This window comes from Muntiacus reevesi, chromosome 15 (assembly GCF_963930625.1).
Source record: "Muntiacus reevesi chromosome 15, mMunRee1.1, whole genome shotgun sequence".
In the NCBI taxonomy this organism is placed as follows: domain Eukaryota; kingdom Metazoa; phylum Chordata; class Mammalia; order Artiodactyla; family Cervidae; genus Muntiacus; species Muntiacus reevesi.
In genome coordinates, this window is record NC_089263.1 from 31,350,971 (window position 1) to 31,370,834 (window position 19,864).

The following is a 19,864-nucleotide window of genomic DNA, read 5'->3' on the forward strand; positions in this document are numbered from 1 at the left end:
TTTATACAGCTATTTACTGCCTATAAGTCCAAGGTACTATAATATTTTAATTCATCCTGTATACTCCCATACCCTAATTCATCCCTAATTTTCAAAATATAACTACCTTCTCCGTATAGGCTCTTTCTCAGTGTACACATTTCTACTCCCTTCCCAGTTGATAGTGCTTGTTTGTATCACTTGTGAACTAGTTTGTATTATTAGCTTTTCCTCCCACGATTTGATATGATTTTATAGTTGACACCCATATACACACACTACCTGGATTTTACTGTTTCCATTTTTACAGTACTTGTTTTAATTATATATCCACCTTTCCATTCCATCATCTATTAATCCAAACTAATTTCTTGGTGATTTTCTAAGTACATTTCAGACATTGGTACACTCTTTTGGGGGGGCCCTTGGCAGTGAAAGTGCAGAGTCCTAATCACTGGACCTCCAGGGAATTCTCTATACTTTTATCTAAGTGCTTGAGCATGCATCTCCTTATCTAGAATTCAATACTTGTTTCTAGAATTTGCACACAATGAAAGGCAGAAATATTAAAAGAGTACGTTGTGTATGTGTTGAGAGCATACTGTATATATTCTGTAGCTCATTTTTTTCACTGTTCTGCCTTTCCCTGTAGGTGAACCCTAATCCTTCTAATTACTACATAGTTCTCTAAATATAGATGGATTCAGTTTACTTAGCTATTGATAGATGTTTAAAATTTTCATACTTTGCTGCAGTAAATATACTTAGCAGATATATAGGATAGAGACCTAGAAGTGGAATTGTTAGGTAGTTAAAGGGTATGCACATTTTCAGTTTGATTTAAAAATTTAATAAAAGCCTGGAAGTTGCCAACCAAATAGTCTTTCCCAATTACCACCAGTAGTGTCTCCTTGTACTCTCACCTACACTGAATGTCATCATTCTCTTTTTAATTTTTGTTAGTTCCTTTGGGTAATCATTTTACTTTATATTACTAGTGAGGCTGTATATGATCTTTCCAGCTAGCTGGGATTCTTTGACCAGGGATCGAACCCACCCCCACCATCCACCCACATTGGGAGCATGGAGTCTTAATTAGCCATTGGACCATCAGGAAAGTCCCTCCAACTAGCTTTCAAACTTTTCTAGGGCAAGGGTTGAAATCTTCTACCACCTTCGTATCTAAATATTTGCTAAATGAATGAATGAGTGCTGCCAGAGCATTCCTGCTGTTGGCTAAGGCTGAAGAAAGGATGAATGAGGTAAGTGTGTGAGAAGTTAAAGAAAGCAGAAGTTGCTCAACGTGTGTGTGTGTGTTAAATTAGTAAAGGAACTCTTCTTTCCTGTTGTTTGTCTTCTCTTCTGTGTGAGGTAGGATAGTGAGGTGGTTAAGAATCCAGGCTCTGGAAGCAGGTTTCGTGGATTCATAGCTGTGCAGCATTGGGCAATTTACTTAATCTTTGTGTTTCAGTTTCCTTATTTGTAAAATAGAGAATAGTAGCACCTTGCTTACAGGGTTGTTGAATGGATTAAATTATTACTGGTAAATTGTGTAGAATAGTGCTTGACACTCAATATATGCTGCTGTTATGTTAATTATTATCTTTCCCTTCTGCATATGCAGTATTTGAGCACCTGTGATAAGTGTCTGGAAGGTGAGAAGTGCAGACAAAGTTGAAAAGGACTCTTATCTTGAAGAAGCTTACAGACTTCAGGCTTCTTTAGGGGAGTGGAAAAGCATTTTGATAACCTGGATCATAGGGTGGGATTGCAAGGATATAATTGGTGAGTTAAATTGTCCCCACAATCAGTGAGAAAGAATTTCGAAGGCTAACTTAAGGAATTTGGATTTTTTTTTTTTTTTTTTTGGCTGCACTGTGTGACCTGTGGGATTTTAGTTCCCCAACCAGGGATTGAACCCAGGCCCCTCAGCAGTGAGCGTGCCCTGTCCTAACTACTGGACCACCACGGAAATCCTGGATTGATGGATTTACAACTGAATTGGATTTGCATTTGAGGCCAACCATTTTAAAAGCAGTGTAGACTGGATGGGAGGGAGGCTGAAAGGTGTTGGTAATGAAGGATGATAAGGTCCCAAAATGAGGAGTTGCCTGTATGACTAGGGGAGAAGCAGTTGATTTGAGAGTCATTTAAGGAATAGAATTAAGAGTGGTAATTGTTCAAGAAGTAAAGGGCAGTTCACAGAAAATACAGACCTCGGGCAGCCTCTTCAGTGTCATAGAGATGGTCTGGAAGGCAAACTCCAGAGGCAAATGCAGTTAACTACTTTATAGAATCACACTTTATAAAGGAAATGATATTTTAATAGCTAAAAGATAGGCCATGATCTCAGAATAAAGCATAGTTCTCTAATACTTAACCTTTGGAAAACTCACTGCAGCCTCCTCCCCCTTCTTTTTCATCTTCCTGTAGACTTGTCCCTAGACCAGCATTTGGGAATAGCTTCCCACGTGGGGCGGTGGTAAAGAAGCTGCCTGCCAATGCAGGTGACTCAGGTTCAATTTCTGAGTCAGAAAGGGCCTCCGAAGAAGGAAATGACAACCCCCTCCAGTATTCTTGCCTGGAGAATTCCATGGACAGAAGGGAGCTAGGCGGGCTACAGTTTATGGGATGGCAAAGAGTTGGACACGACTAGCATGCAGGCACACAGAGTAGTCTAATTACATCCTTTTGCAAATAAGAAAACAGGACCAAAGTTACATAGCTTCAAGTGAGTTCAGACTAGAATCCAGGTCTTGACAGGTACTCTAGTCTTTTTTCCATAGTCTGTGCCGTGATCTTCTCATCTAAATTTGGTTTTCCATTTATGAGGTATCGACTGGCTTTTGGTTCCAGCGATTAATCTCAGGTGTGTTTAAGCATCTAGGTTCCATGCCAATAGAACCCAAGATCAAGCTATGATCTAGATCATGGATTTACATAGAAGTAACAGCCAAGAAGTCTTTAAGACTTTTCACTCTGTTCATTTATTAGACTTACTCCCAAATAGGTTGAGATTAAGTGTTCATAGTCAGTTGACTGGCAGTTCTTAAGTATAAATAGCATGTGTAAATCTATATTTCTAACTTCTTAATATGTCTGAAAAATTTTGAAATACTGCGCTAAATATGCTACTTCATACTAGAAAAGCCTAGGAAGACATAATCAGTTAAGACATTTTAAATTATTTCCCCTCGGCAGCCATCAGCAGTTTGTTTTCAACTCCAGTTAACTGAATTCAACATACTATCATATAAATTTAGGAGACAGTCCTTTGATCTAAATTTATAGTCAATAGGAACTTCCTGGCAATTCAGTGGTTAAGACTCCACGCTTCCTATGCAGGGGGCTTGAGTTCAATCCCTCTTTAGGGATTTTAAGATCTCATATCCCTCACAGCAAAAAATACAGTATAATCTGCAGAAAGATTAATTATGGCTTGAGATGTACAGAAAGATAATATTGAAAATTGCTGGCTTGCAGATGAAACAGTTGTGCTCCTGTGTCAGAGTCTAACTTAGGTTTGTGAGAGTGTGAGAACAACCCAAGATGCTCTTTCAGGGCTGAGCACCCGAGTGACAGGCTTGCCGAAGATGATGGAAGATGATGGCGAGGCTGGAGGAGAGGTGAAGCGGCCTCGAGGAGTCCTTGTGAGGATTGCTTCCCCTCAGGGCATGCACATTCCCAGGAAATGAGAGAGATTTGGGTGTGTTTAGAAAGTAGGTAACCCACTTCCCCCCAATTTTAAAAAGAATCTTGCTTTAGATGGAAAGGGAGTGGCTTGTGAAGTCTATTACTGTATTTTTAATCTTCTCACCACAGCAGTGGTATCTTTCTTAAAACTATTTTTTGTGACCAGAAAAGTAGTAGGGCTTGGCCCCATTTTGTCTTTGGCTGAGTAGAGCGCTCTTTCTTATTGATATGCTTGTATTAATGATACCAACGTTGGAAGAGCTCCGAAAAGACCCATCTGGATTCCTGGCCAGAGTGTTACTAGACTTTGTGTGCTGTGGGAAGGGAAGTATTCCCGTACAGGGGGATTATTAAACTGGGGGGTTCTGGAATCACTTTAGGATTTGAGAGTATAAGGAGAAAACTTATTAATGATCAGTTTCAACCTTATTTTATTTTTGAAGAAATAAATTTACATGGAAGGAGGAGCTTATTGGGATATACACAGTTTCTAAAATTGGCAAGTTTACAACCATTGCCTTACTACTGGCCTAGTATTCTTTCTATGATACCATTTAATTGTTGAAACATTTCATACTTTAAAAATTAGACCACAATTATAGTACTAGCTTTTGAGAGGAGTTAGGAAGAAACACTTGAACGTTTTTATAGCCAGTGAATAATATAATTAATATTAGGGATGATGGCACTTGAGAAAACCAGAGAGTAAAGAAAGGTGTATTTGTGTGTTTCTAAATTGGAGGCTATTTTTCAACTCTGCAGTATCAAGGTAATTCAAACTGGGTTATTATTTACATTTTTGTCTCTCAGTTATGATATTCTGTCCACTGTTGGGAGTGTGTGGTCCCCCATGCACTTAACTACCCAGTGATCATCTCCAGATGCAGTAGATAGTCATTGACTCCAGGAGTTGAACTTTTGGGTACCTGCTTGTGCATGTTACATTGGAGTGTGAACTGGTTTGCATGTCGTTGCTTTTGGTTTCTGCAGGTTTTGTAGTGCATCCCTGAGCATGAGCGCAGAATGAAGCGACGTTTGGATGACCAGGAGTCACCGGTGTATGCGGCCCAGCAGCGTCGGATTCCTGGTAGTGCAGAGGCTTTTCCTCACCAGCACCGGGTGCTTGCCCCTGCCCCTCCCGTGTATGAAGCGGTGTCTGAGACCATGCAGTCAGCCACAGGGATTCAGTACTCTGTGACTCCCAGTTACCAGGTAAGCTGGAGCCCAGAACGGGACTGGGGTGAAGGAAGGACACTGGCGATTCATCCAGTTGCAGAGTTTTTATTAAACGTTCAGGTATTAGAAATCTATTTATGGGATATATGTAAGGTATTAAAAATAATGTAAGCAATGTACACTTGTGTATTTACCACACACATTTTTTTTAAAGAGTGTTGTTGTAACCTTTGAAGTTCATCGTGTCTTTCCATGGTCCCTTTTGCTTGTCTGTCCCTTTAGAGGTAGCCACTAATCTAAACTGTATTTATTATTTCCATGACTTTCCTTTGTGTTCTAAAGCCTTTCTTCTCACTGGTTGAAGTGTAGTTGGCTGATGGTGCTGTGTTAGTTTCTGCTCTACAGCTCAGTGAATCAGTTTTGTGTGTGCACATGTATCCACTCTTCAGATTCTTTCCCCATGCAGGCCAGTACAGAGTATTGACTAGGATTCCCTGTGTTATATGAAACCATTTTATTTATACATACAGACAATAAAGTTGTTTAGTTTGGGTATTTTTGAACTTGTATATAAAGTAAAAATGTATATTTTCTTCTTGGATTCATATTTTTTTTTAACCCATTCAGTGTGGTTCCTAAGACTTATTCATTTTCATATATGTGACCAATTAAGTAGAATTTTCACTCGGTTATGAATTACATGAATATATTCAATTAATTTATCCATTCTCTTGTTGATAGAGTATCAAGCTGTTTCCAGACTTTTCCTGTTAGACAGGAGCTGCAGTGAGTGTTCGCAGATTTTCCTAGTACAGTAGTACTCACAGTGGCAATCCCTGGCAAGATAAGCTTGCACCAGACTATGAGTCGGTGCACTACATATTTTATCAAGAAGGTTTTGCTGTGGAAATAAAAAAAGGCAGTGGAATAAAGCAGTGTATTTATTAGTGAAGTAGTTGGTTTGCATTCTGGTACAAGCTGCTTATTTTTTCAGACCATTCTGCAGGTCTGCTTATTTAACTTCTATGCAGAGTACATCATGAGAATTGCTGGGCTGTAGGAAGCGCTAGCTGGAATCAAGATTGCTGGGAGAAATATCAATAACCTCAGATATGCAGATGATACCACCCTTATGGCAGAAAATGAAGAAGAACTAAAGAGCCTCTTGATGAAAGTGAAAGAGGAGAGTGAAAAAGTTGCCTTAAAGCTCAACATTCAGAAAACTAAGATCATGGCATCCGGTCCCATCACTTCATGGCAAATAGATGGGGAAACAGTGGCCGACTTTATTTTTTTGGACTCCAAAATCACTGCAGATGGTGAATGCAACCATGAAATTAAAAAGTGCTTACTCCTTGGAAGGAAAGTTATGACCAATCTAGACAGCGTATTAAAAAGCAGAGACATTACTTTGCCAACAAAGGTCCATCTAGTCAAGGCTATGGTTTTTCTAGTAGTCATGTATGGATGTGAGATTTGGACTGTAAAGAAAGTCAAGCACCGAAGAATTGATGCTTTTGAACTATGGTGTTGGAGAAGAGTCTTGAGAGTCCTCTGCACTGCAAGGAGATCCAACAAGTCCATCCTAAAGGAGATCAGTCCTGGGTATTCATTGGAAGGACTGATATTGAAGTTGAAACTCCCATACTTTGGCCACCTGATGTGAAGAGCTGACTCATTTGAAAAGACCGTGATGCTGGGAAAGATTGAGGGCAGGAGGAGAAGGGGACAACAGAGGATGAGATGGTTGGATGGCGTCACCGACTCAATGGACATGGGTTTGGGTACACTCTGGCACTTGGTGATGGATAGGGAGACCTGGCATGCTGCAGTTCGTGGGGTTGCAAAGAGTTGGACACGACTGAGCAACTGAACTGAACTGAACTGAACTGCAGGTCCGAGGACATAGTAGGAAGTTTGAGTGTCTAGGAGAGGGTTTGCTGGGCCATAGGATACATACATCTTCACCTTTAGCAGGTAACATCAAATTGTTTTTCAGAGCTGTCCCAGTTTATTTCTGTTTACTCCAACACTGTATATTCCTGTCATTGCATATCCTGATCAACACTGATCATTCATCTCTTTTCTGTTCACTCTTTTTTGTAAAAATATAAGAAATTTATGTTTTTGCCTTTTTAATTATGAAAGTAAATGTCACCATTTAAAAAAAAAGGATATAATATGACTTCTTCCTCTGAACCCTCAGACTTAACCCCGTTGGGTGCATTTCTTGGGTATTCAGAGTTTTCTCTGCATATGCAGGCATGTTTATTTACCTTTCTAATTATCTAGATGCACTTCTCTCTTTACATAATTTAGGCCATACAGTGTATACTGTTCTTTCTTTTCACTTAATATGTAGTGGACAACTTTGTACTTGAATATATGTATGCTGCTGCTACTGCTAAGTCGCTTCAGTCATGTCCGACTCTGTGCGACCCCATAGACGGCAGCCCACCAGGCTCCGCCGTCCCTGGGATTCTCCAGGCAAGAATACTGGAGTGGGTTGCCATTTCCTTCTCCAGAATATATGTATAGATCCAAGTAGTTGAAAATATATATATATTTATTTACTCATCTGCTCCAGGTCTTAGTCGCAGCATGCGGGATCTTTAGTTGTGGCATGTGAACTCTTAGTTGTGGCATGTGGGATCTAGTTCTCTGACCAGAGATTGAGCCCGGGCTCCCTGCATTGGGAGCTTGGTGTCTTAGCCACTGGACCACCAGTATACATCCCAAGTAATTTTTAAAAAAAACCATTGCATATCTAATATTCCATTCCTGGTCAGTCAGAACCATAACTTATGTAACTAGTCTAGAGAGGCACAGTTTGGGCTGGCACAGGAGTTCCCTGGTAGCCTGGTGGTTAGAATTCTGGGTTTTCACTGCTGTGGCACAGGTTCGGTCCCTGGTCAAGGAGCTTAAGCCCCTGCAAGCCATGTGGTGCAGCCAGAAAAAATAAAGTAAAAATGAAAAAATAAAAAGGTTTGACTGGTACTGGTAATATAAATTGGTTTAATCTTTCTTGAGAGCGATTTGATAGTTTGTATCAGAGTTGTTATTTTTTACCTAGCAATTCTATATCTAGGAATTATAAGAACACAGTCAAGAAAGAGGGAAACCAGAATGAAGTAGGAAATGGTAATTCTTTAGGTGTCACTCCCCCACTGGAGCCCGCCTTGAAGCAATATAGTGCCTTCCTATGGGGCCAGGTGGGGCAGTCAGAGGACTGCTACAGATCAGACCACTAGATTAGGACTTGGAGGAAAGAAAGGTAGTGTGTTTTCCTTGGCTGATTACTTTTGTCTGAACTGGTTCACGACTTTCTCCTACACCTGGGATAATTACATTTATTCCTATACTAGAAACTATAACATGCTCTTATAAAACCAGCCGTCACAAATATTTGTAAATGCTAGTTAAGTCTTACAAAAACCCGTTTAGTATATGCATGTTGTAATATAAAAAGCTCAGAAACATATAACTCTTCTTACAAGTGTTAGAACTTTTCGAATCGTCTAAATAGTTTCTTTTTACTCCTAATGTTTATTGTTTCTGTGGATTTGTAAATAGTTGCTCTATTTCTCACCTTCTGCTCTGCCCAGGGTAGTCTTTGTAAATCTGTGGGGACTTGGGGAGAAAAACATTCTTAAGTTGCAGTACTTAGTTTACATTGTTTTAAAGCGTCATGTTATTTAGTCTCCTTACCCTGGAGATGTGGCATATCAGGTGTATTGTCCTTAGTTGTTTTCTGTAGTGATTAAAGTTCTGAAATAGGAAAATTTTTAAAGCTTTGGAAATTTTATGTAGCACTTTTTGCAATAGAGATAGAAGGAAATGGGCTTGTACTTTTATTTTAACCCTAAACTTTTAAGAGGACAAGAGGGAATAGATAAGAAAATACGTTTCATGTTAGACCACCAACAGAAAATTTAAAAGTTTTTTATTTTAAAAGTAGCACGTAAGGGGAATTCCCTGAGTCCCAATCCAGTGGCTAGAGACTTGGAGCTTTCACTCCAGGAACAAATAACAATATAGAGAATAAATAAAACAAAATAAAAATATTCTCTAACCCTACCGTCATAAAATAAAATGGTCACATTTTACTATATATTTGTTGTCTAGGATTTGAAATTTTATTGTATTTTTTTTTCTGAATGTTAATTTTTTTATTCTAGTATAGTTGATTTGCAATGTTGTGTTAGTTTCAGATGTACAGCACAATGTATGTGTGTGTGTGTATAGGATTCTTTTCCATTACAGTTTATTACCAGATCCTGAGTGTAGTTCCCTGTGCTATACAGTAGGTCTTTGTCGGTTATCTGATTTATATATAGTATGTGTATATGTTAATTCCAAACTCCTGATTTATCCTTAATGTATTATATATACTGCTTTGTGTAATAGGCTTTAAAAAATTATCTAAAAGTTTAAATCCATATGCAACACATGAATACATTCAGTTTATGGATTGTGAACATTTTTAAGTGTTAAAATATTTGCCTGTCTATCAGTGCTATTCAAACTGTGGTCCACAGATGGTTGATACGAATACTTTCATACTAGTCTGTAATGAGATAAGAACAGAAATGGAGTGTTTAGAAACTTCTTTAGCAATTGGACATTGTAATTTTATGTCTGTAAAACCTTGTAATAAAAAATGGGGGCTTATGTATTTTTATCTCACGTTATATATAGTAATTCATTTTTATTGTATTTCATAAAAGTAGTAGTCCATGAAGGATCAGAACTTAAGAAACGAGAAAAACTGGTCCTTTACCACAGATAGTTTGAGATATACCAAGCTATATAATTTTTAATAGCTGTAGAATTCTGCTATACCAAGCTATATAATTTTTAATAGCTGTAGAATTCTGCTATAAGATGGGTGGGCTATAATTTATTTCACCAATTCTCTTTTGTGGGAAATTTGGGTTTCTGGTAATCTTTTCTGTGTGTGTGTTCTTTGGAGGCGTTTGGGGAAGAATGCACAAGCCTTGAAGCTTCTCATCAGTGTTTTGTCTGTTCTAGGTTTCAGCAGTGCCGCAGAGCTCCAGCAGTCATGGGCCCGCCATCGCAGCGGTGCATAGCAGCCATCATCACCCCACAGCCGTGCAGCCCCATGGAGGCCAGGTGGTCCAGAGTCACGCTCATCCAGCTCCACCAGTTGCACCAGTGCAGGGACAGCAGCAGTTTCAGAGACTCAAGGTGGTATTCCGCCCCTTCCATTTCTCTCTTAGGAGGCATCATTGACTTCAGCTTGTTGCTAGGGGTGTTACAGCTGTTTACAGTAGGCTGGGGGGGTGAATGACAAGAAGTCTTACTTTGTTTTTGTTTTGAAACCTATTTAGATTTCCTGTCTTAGCACCTTGTGCCTGATCCAGAGAATACATTCAAGAGATGTTTTTGGAATGAATGTGTGGTGTTCAAACGTTCCAGGATTGAGGAGCTATTTTCATATGAAATAAAGTCTATTTTTTGGATGCCTGCTTTTGAACTCTTTAGTTCTTAGCATGGAATAAGGTTTTATTAACACACACATGGTTGACTACAGTCCTTTATGGTAAATGGACCCAAGTATTATGGTTTAACCTTCTTATTCTTTATGACTAGCTGACTTGGCTAGCATCATCAAGTCCATCCTCAGTAAATCACATGCTCCTTTCGGGAAACCTTTATGAAGTTTGGGAAAGGCTATCGTGAGTAAAAAGTCAGTATTTTCATCTGATCTACTGAGTGTATGCTGTAGGTTTTCAACACTTTGAAATTCATGCATCCGTAGAGAAATGAAACTTTCATTTCCAGCTAACTTTCTCTCTCTGTTTAGTTGAGTGTTACTTTTCCAAATGTGTGATTATGCTAGTAAGTTTTCCAGATTTCTTTTTTCCCCCTAGTTTTTATATAAAATTTGAAATCAAGTGCAAGAAGTATAAAACTGAAGACCTATAAAGAGATAAGATGTATCTTTATTTGGTCATACAATTGTAATTATATCAAGTAGCTTGCAAGTAGGAATGAACAACGTATCCTTAAAGGACACATCTGTGTGTAGCAGATATTTCATCTCTCTCTCTTTTTAGTACTTAATCTAGTTCTCCCTGACTCCTGCCCTCATTGTTTGGGCTCTCAAGAACTTTTTAACATTGGCCTAAAGAAATTAAATTTTACATAAATAAAAGCACACCAAAGCTAGAGGGATTTTGTACAATTTACTCTGTATATTAGCTTAAGTAATTATGAGTTGACTATGCATAAACATAGTCCTAAAGAGAGTAGAAATTATTTGGGCCTGAAACTTTACTCTGGGCTCTGTGTTTGGGAAAATATTTGTAAGCTATATTAATGTTTTCCTTAAAACATTTTTACTCTTTATTTGTAGAGTGGTGACTGTATACCAAAATGTATTATTGTTACAAACTTAACACTTCACCAAGTCCTGAAAAAAATTTTTAAGTTGGTTTGGTGTGACTAAATTCCATATTAATACTGTATTTAGCAATTGATACCTTAATGTTGCAAAAGCACTTATAACTTACTTATTAAACTAACAAAAATATATATATTTATTTCTATATCCTTTTTCCAGTCAGCCGTGTCAAAGCATGGCACCTAGTTTATTCTCCTTCCTCACTTGGCTACAAGTATACAGAGTGTGCTTTGTATGTTTTATAGGTGCTGTCAAGGAAGCAAGAAAGGGCTTTAGGTTGGGGTTATAGAGTGAGTCACAGGTTGAGTTAGGTTTTCTTGCTCTGTTCTCTTGGTTACAAGCTCTTGAATGCGATTCCTGGATGTAATAACTTGTTGAATTTCCTTTCTAACAAGGAGAGGTAAAATGGTTTCTTGTGCCTCCTTGTAATTTCATTTAATTTTCTCACATCGCTTGCCATTTTTGGATCAGTGTTAAAATGTTTTACAAGCATTTGAACCAACTTCTATAAACCATTTATATTCTATAAAAAGGAAGTGTTCAGTGAGAACTCTTAGCTTATTTCATGCATCGACATTGTCTATACTTCTTTGTCTTTGGCAGATTAATGACAAGGAAGATTTGAATAATTATTTGTTGAATGCCAGCAGCGTACATATTTAGCAAGTTCTCTTTACAATTATTTGCTTGTCTCCCCAACAACGTCGTGAACTCCAGGAGGCTGGCGACCTTACTCATAAATGCCTGTTGAAGTGAGCCAGGAAGATGCATCTGCAGACTCTTAAGACCCGCCCCACATGCCTCCTTAAACCTGTAGCTTTCAAATGATTCCTTCCAAGTTGTGTTCTTCTAAGTAATGATTTCTAGAACTATATACATGCTTTGATAAAAGAGTTGTTCTATACTAATTTTTAAACAGTGGTTCATTATGACCTGTACCTTTTTCTTCCAGACACACAGACATCACGTATACTTTGCTTCTTCAAGTTTCAGCACTTTTTCTCTCTGTGTATTTATTGTATTACACGGTAGAGTGCTTGTTTTTGTTTCTTATTTTTTGTGTGTTTATTTTTGATAACTCTTCTGTTGTGACTGTGAATACGATTCTTAAATATCTTCCAAAGTCTTTCCCTTCTGCAAACTTACTGAGTTTTAGGTTCCATCAATTTGGTCACTAATTAAACATTTCAATATGGAAAATTCTGAATATTGAATTTCAACAAAAATTGTCATGTTATTTATAAAGTACCAAAAGACCAACCTCCAGTGAGTTGGTATCGACCAGGTATACACACAGTGCTCTGGCAACACAAATGCTCTTGTTAACCATGGCTATAGTGGAAGTTTGGGCAACTCTTGAGCTACTACTCTTTAATGGCTTATTTGATCATAAAGATTCTGTTTCACAACATGTCACAAGAGTAGTGCTTGTCAAATCAGATGTTTACTTGTGAAACTTTCCTAAACTTGCTGTTATATAGAATTAAAAATAATCCTAGAGTATGTAGGATACACCTAGTGGGCAGTTCCCTTAGATATCTCCTGAGTAACTAAAACTCAAGTTGTCCTAGATCACACTTTTAACTTTCTGGCCCTTCAGACTTATTCCTCTTTGTGAATGCCCACATGGTGTATAATTTAGTGAATGCCCTCTCTGCCTTATCTTCCATGTACAGTCAGTCAGCCCCCAAACCCTGTCACTTCTGTCTCCTAAAAAGCTTTTGAGTCTGTCCAGTTTTCTCTGTTTGGTCAGTACTGTAATTTATGCCACTCCTGTTCACACATGAGTTAACCTTATAGCATGAATGGTTTTCCTCCCTCCTTTTCATCGTCTGTTTTTCCTGCACCAACTCGTTCTCAGTACTGTAGCCAAATTGATACACTAAAGTGCAGATGATAAAAATCTGAATTGCTTTCTAGATCTAAAAATCTAGATCCTTTTAGGGTCTAGATCTTGCATCGTCTCCTGTGTCATCTATCATCACTCTTCCTACCACCGTTGCTTCTTTTCACCACAGATCCTCTAGCCAAACTAAACTGTTTTCACATTTCCATATATACCAGATGGTGTCGCGTCTGCAGTTTAGCCCATGCTGCTTCCTCTGACTTTCTTCATGGGTCTTCATTTTTGCTAACTTGTACTCATCCACAGGACTCAGTTTAGACACCATTTCTTTAGGAAGCCCTCTGGTATGTCCCCATAGGTTGGTTAGTTGGTTTATTTTCTTGTGTGTGGAGGGGTTCCCTTTCCATGTGCTCTCTGGGCATTTGGTGATTGCCCACTTTCCCACTGTGTTATTACTCCCAGCTGGATGTGGAATGAACTTCTGTACAGCAGGGCATACCGTGGCTTATTTATCATTAATTCCTTAGGACCTCACGTTGTGCCTGGCCTAGCATGTTGTTGCTTCTTAGTAAATATTTGTGAAATGAATAAATGAATGAATAAGTGAATGACGTATGGATGTGATTATTCTTCACTAATAATTCTATGCAGAACTATTCAAAGCAAGGTTACAGATTTTATGGGTTAATTTTTATTTTAATCTTGAGTTATATTACTGGTACCCATGTTAATTTTTAGTGTTTTCAATGTATATTTACTATATGTTTCTATTTCATTTAATATGCTAATTTTATTTAGGTATAAATCAGTCTTTTACAAGTAATTCTTGGCTGGCTTTTCTCTTAATAACCTTGAGATTTGTTCCTGCCTCAGGTGGAGGATGCACTATCCTACCTTGACCAAGTGAAGCTGCAGTTTGGTAGTCAGCCTCAGGTCTACAATGACTTCCTTGACATCATGAAGGAGTTTAAATCTCAGAGGTAAAAGATACATGTAGTTGTACTTGAGAATTTTGCTTGTTATTTTGGTTCTGGAAGGAGGATATAGCTTATTCTCATCTGCTGAACGATAAAGGACTCTTTGGAGGGGGTTGTGCTTTTATTTCCATGGGTCATGTTTTTGTTTTATATATTGTTATATAAAAATTGAAGGCCCAACACCTTTATTTTCTGCATATTGATAAATTTTTCTTAGTACTTAATCTCAGTCAGGGAAGTAAACTGGTAATGATTAGGCTACTTGGTTTTTGGATTAACTTAAGATACCCTAATATTCTGGCATGGTTCACTATTATAAAAGAGTAACTCATCTGAACAATGTATATAGATACACGATAACTTATGCTGGTATATCAGGGGTTGGATCTTGCATGGGAATTGGAGTTGAAGACTTACTGCCTAAGTATTTGTTTCATGGAACTGTTAGCATACTTGAATGTCTATTCTGACCAAGCCTCTTTGGTTACGAAGATAAATGGCTTTGAATTTCAGAGGTCTTTGGGTGTGGTTAATTTTGTAATATTCAGGTTGACTTTTATTTTCCTGTATAGAGAACCTAGTGGAATGTGAATTTTGTCTTGCCAGGGTGCTTTGTCAAGCTTGCGACTTTAATATTTGTGTTTTTTTTTTTTTTAATCAGCATCGACACTCCAGGAGTGATTAGTCGTGTGTCCCAGCTGTTCAAAGGCCACCCTGACCTGATCATGGGCTTCAATACCTTCTTGCCCCCTGGCTACAAGATTGAGGTGCAAACCAATGACATGGTGAATGTGACAACTCCTGGCCAGGTTCATCAGATCCCAACCCATGGCATCCAGCCCCAGCCTCAGCCACCACCCCAACATCCTTCCCAGCCTTCAGCCCAGTCAGCCCCAGCACCTGCCCAGCCAGCTCCTCAGCCCCCACCTGCCAAAGTCAGCAAGGTGAGCACTTGGAAAACTCTGCACCATGTGAAATGCATCCCTAGAAAGCACCCTCCTTTGACATTTTCCCTTCGTATATAAGGCTTAGATAGATAACACAAGTTAAAATTTCATCAGAGAAGATGCAAGTCACATTCCTATAAAGTGGCTCATATTTACACACCACATGGTTATATATCTGTTTAAGTCTGTACATCAGCAACCTGCATGGACTCTCTTGCCCCCAACTTCTGCTGTTTGAACCCATGAGCATCCCAAGAAGTGACAGCTTTGTGCAATAGTACTTTGATAACACAGGCAGAAATAGTCAGCTTATGATCAGATTACACTTTTCTGTATGGTCATCATTTTACAAAAGTTACTCTGTTTACCAGATTAGGCCATATCAAGCTAAGCAGAAGATCTTGATGATGATGATGATGATTAGGTGTCCTTAGTACAGAACTCTACTGATACAGTAGCCATGAGTCACATATGGCTATATTTAAATTTAAATTAATTAAAATAAATTTAGTTTTTCAGTTGCACCAGCTACATTTCAAGTGCTCACTGGTTTCATGTGGCTAGTGGCTATTGTGCAGAATAATGCAAATAAAGAACATTTCCATCACTTCAGAGAGTTTGCTGGGCAGAGTTGGTTTAGAAGACTTTTATGTGGCATTAACTGCAGCAATTGAATTGTCTTTTTTGACATTAAAGATCTATGTAGAATAAGGTTTTTTTCCTATTCTGTTTGCACCTGTTAAGCAAGGAAGCTTAAAAATTGCGTATTAAAATTCTTCCCTGTAATTGGAGATGTCGCCCACTTTTAAGATTGTGTTTAGAAAATTTAAGGCTGGAATTTTTGTATTAGAATGTGTGAACCCTCTGCTCTTGCCACCCCTGCTCAGTGTGATTTGAGCTGGGCTAAGATGGCCTAGCCAGAGTGAATAAAGTATATATGTTAATCAGACACCTTGTTTCTCTTTACTTTGAACTTTCTTTCCTGTGTTAAACCATCTGTATTCCTGAGGAGAATAAAGACTTTTTTCTTTTTAGCCTTCCCAACTACAAGCACATACTCCAGCCAGTCAGCAGACTCCCCCACTCCCACCATACGCGTCCCCACGTTCTCCACCTGTCCAGCCTCATACACCAGTGACAATCTCGTTGGGAACAGCCCCGCCCTTGCAGAACAATCAGCCTGTGGAGTTTAACCATGCCATCAACTATGTTAATAAGATCAAGAACAGGTTCCAGGGCCAACCAGACATCTACAAAGCGTTCCTGGAGATTTTGCACACATATCAGGTAAGACAGTTGCCCTTTCAGCCTGTCTTAACCAGATTGCCTTCTGGGGACAACTAGTCTGAGAAGAACTAGTTATTGTGGCCACAGTTGTGTCCACTAATTCTTACTGGTAGTTAACCAGTTAGAAATTATGATGTGTGTTTTTTAAAGCCAGTTTGATTTACCTGACTTTAATTGCCTTGTAGGAGCCAGTTAGGATTTTTAAAGTCACTGCTCTGTGAAACAGTGCTATTTATCTGGAAGTTTAAAGAATGATTTGTGTAATATAGTTAAAGTACAATAGAAGGAGAAATTTCTCTAATATTTTGTATTTTATCAGTCGGTAGTGATCCCCAGAGCATTCACATATACTGCCCTGGTTTTCAAAAGGAATTGTCAGCCACCATCTTCCACTCCTTTCTCAACTTCAAAGCTTGAAGCCAAAAACAGGTGCTAAGAACATAGACTTTCCTCTTAACTGCAGTCCAAATAGATAACATACAAAGCCCTTACCAGGCTTCTCAGAAAGTGTGCAAAAGCAGGTCATTCAAAACAGTGCCCTTTAATATGATCTCTTCCCATTTGCAATTTCCTATCAGAAAGAGCAGCGAAATGCCAAGGAAGCTGGAGGAAACTACACTCCAGCGTTGACTGAGCAGGAGGTGTATGCCCAGGTGGCTCGTCTTTTTAAAAATCAGGAAGATCTGTTGTCAGAATTTGGACAGTTCCTACCAGATGCCAACAGCTCTGTGGTAAGTTATTTAGAGGAACTACACAATTGAGAATGGTTGTGAGAAGTTAGGAAGCTGGAATCAGAAGGATACTCTTTCGAAATAACTTACTTTGATAAGAGCACTCATCTCTTTCATGTGTTCTTAATTAGCTTTTAAGCAAAACAACTGCTGAGAAGGTCGATTCCGTGAGAAATGACCATGGAGGCACGGTGAAGAAACCTCAGCTGAACAACAAGCCGCAGAGGCCCAGCCAGAATGGCTGCCAGATTCGCAGGCACTCTGGAGCGGGGGCCACCCCTCCAGTGAAGGTGAGGAGGTCGCAACTGCTCATTGTGACTTTCAGGAACGGTAGTAGCAGACAGTGCACAAGGCTGACACTTGGATCCTGGATATTGGAAGTTAGTTGGTCTGTGTCACAGAAACTCAGTGCAAATCTTTTTATCTGGCTTTGCGAAGGAATGTTAGACTACTAATTGCTCCGATTACTTTTGAGTTCTTACAGGTTTTCTTTATATTTTCTCCCTTCTTTGCTATTAGCTCTCATCTATTTCTTTGTTTCCTGCCAAGGGTATCTGAGACGTAATTTTTCCTACCTTGTACTAAGAAAGAAACTGATTAAAGTGATAATTGCTTCCAATATAAGTCAGTGTTCTCTGAGGTCCTCTTGTGAGTCAAGTGCAAATGCTTTGTGGGATCTCCTTGATCTAGAGGCCTATCCTGCCCAAGGTTCTTTGTTGGGTTGCCAGATCTTATCTGCATCATCTTAATCTCCAAGGAAGGACCTTGGGGGAGTGCAGCAGAGGGCGGTCTTAAACTCCTGTTAGTGACTTATCATGGTGCTCCATGTTAGGGTAAACACTGATGGTCTGCCTGCAGAAAGCTGAGCCCACTCTCGCCCTCGTTGATGTGGGGCAGCAGTGCTAGGGAGTGGGCTCTGTGTATGTACTGAATGTTGTTTCAGTGAATTCTGAAGCTGTATATGATGTTGAAGAGATAGACGTGTCTTCAGAACTTAAAGAATAACAAAAACTAGTGGAATATCTTATGGGAAGAAGTGACTGGTAAATAAGCAAATAACCACTAAGACTGACCTATAAGGTGTTGACACTTTGGAAGGACTGTTGAAATATTTTTCAATGTTTGTAATGGTTTCTCGTTTTGAAAGCCAGCTGAACATAGTAATCGTGTATGTTTTTTCACTTTAGTAAGGAATTTTAGTAATACGAATAGCAAGAATCAGGTCAGCAGATAGGCGCCAATCTTGGTCTCCTCCCACACTTGATTACGCGCAGGTGGAAATCCTATATTGGGAGGTTAGGATTCCCTGTCTGCCTTTTCCTTAGGCAGTATAGGCAGAGGCTGTGACTCCTAAGAGAATGCAGTCCATAGTGGCAAAGGTAAATGTGCTGCTTTTCCCAGAATGTGCATTTATTCACAGGCATTTGAGAGGTGATTTCTTTATAGTAAATTTTCTGCCTGGAGTTATGTATGATCTATTCATTTGCTTTAAAAGAGCAATCTTAAATTGGTCTGAGTGGATATTACTGACAAGGTAGTTATTCCTTCTGTTAGGAAAATAAACTTTTTTTTTCATGATTTTTTCAGTTGAACCATTTAAAGGTAAGGGTTAAAGATTGATTACTGTGTATTCCAGATATTTTTATAGCCTCTTCTGCCTCCACAGCTAGGAAAATAAAACAATAGCATTTGGTTCCTAATAAAGTTACTTTTAGCCCATGGAAAAAAGTAAGGATATTAATTCTAACATCACAGTAATGCTGTGACCATTTATGGAAAGAGTTCTTGGCAAGTAGAATGACCTGTGAACCTCTGGGGGGAAATGACAGGCAATCTGAAAAATAGGGAAGATGAGTGGAAATCTTTTAAGATGTAAAGCAAGTTAGTGACTTGAATTCTCTGATTTGTTGCAAATTATTAATCAGTGGTGGTCAGTGATGGAATCTTAGAACAGAGAAGATGATAAAACTCAGGGGATTCCCTGGCAATTCAGTGGTTAAGATTTGGCCCTCTCACTGCCAGAAGCCCAGGTTCAATCTCTGGTCGGGGAACAAAGATCCCACTACAGAGCACGGCCAAAAAAGCAAAAACAGAAAAGAACATAAAGCCCAGTGAAACCCTCTCTTTGAATCTTACATGTTTATATTTTTCCTTTTTTACAGAAGAAACCCAAATTGCTCAGCCTCAAAGATTCTTCTATGGCAGATGCCAGCAAGCATGGTGTAGGAACAGAATCATTATTTTTTGATAAGGTGAGTAATAAATGAATTGGATTTGATTGAACACGTGTCTCTCATGTCTCCTGCATTGGCAGGTGGGTTGTTTACCACTAGCTCCACCTGGGAAGCCCTGCATCACTTTGAAAGACAATGCGTCAAATTGGAAGACTCCTAATATTGGCTACTAGTGCCCAAAGAAAATCACCTTGTCCCCAAGAAGATTTTGTTTTAGAGGCATCAAGCTGGTTAGGACTTTGTACTTTCTAATGTAGATTTCAAATTGTAGTTCTTTGCCATCTTTGAGAACTGTTAGCACAACTAGAGAAATGGTAGCACTGTTTGCTTTAATTTTGTGAAATAGTTTGCAGCAAAATATAGCAATTTGCCTTGTGGAAAAAAGCTTTACAAGAAGTGCTTGATATTACTCTCTAAAACTATTGCGTTCCTATTATAGATACCCAGGTGTATATAGTGAGGCATGTCAGTACACCAATTGTTGAGGACTTAAAATGACTTGTAACCTTCTCATTACTTGTGAAACTTATTGTGGTATTAAATATTGGTTCATGGGAATTCTGATTT

The 19,864-nt window shown here is 38.8% G+C and overlaps 1 protein-coding gene across 3 annotated transcripts in view; it reads left to right on the forward strand.

The window, feature by feature from the left end:
* Positions 1-19,864, forward strand: part of SIN3A (SIN3 transcription regulator family member A) — a 71,952-nt gene that overhangs the window by 17,399 nt on the left and 34,689 nt on the right. For 2 of the 3 annotated variants that reach the window (XM_065906794.1, XM_065906796.1), the window contains exons 2-9: positions 4,663-4,884; positions 9,880-10,056; positions 13,995-14,101; positions 14,760-15,042; positions 16,081-16,332; positions 16,911-17,063; positions 17,195-17,353; positions 19,226-19,315. In XM_065906794.1, coding sequence (XP_065762866.1) covers positions 4,696-4,884; positions 9,880-10,056; positions 13,995-14,101; positions 14,760-15,042; positions 16,081-16,332; positions 16,911-17,063; positions 17,195-17,353; positions 19,226-19,315 — 1,410 coding nt within the window. In that variant the 5' untranslated portion in view covers positions 4,663-4,695. Of the gene's footprint in view, positions 1-1,221; positions 1,242-4,662; positions 4,885-9,879; positions 10,057-13,994; positions 14,102-14,759; positions 15,043-16,080; positions 16,333-16,910; positions 17,064-17,194; positions 17,354-19,225; positions 19,316-19,864 lie in introns of those variants that run through there. The other variant, XM_065906795.1, reaches the window with a different exon arrangement.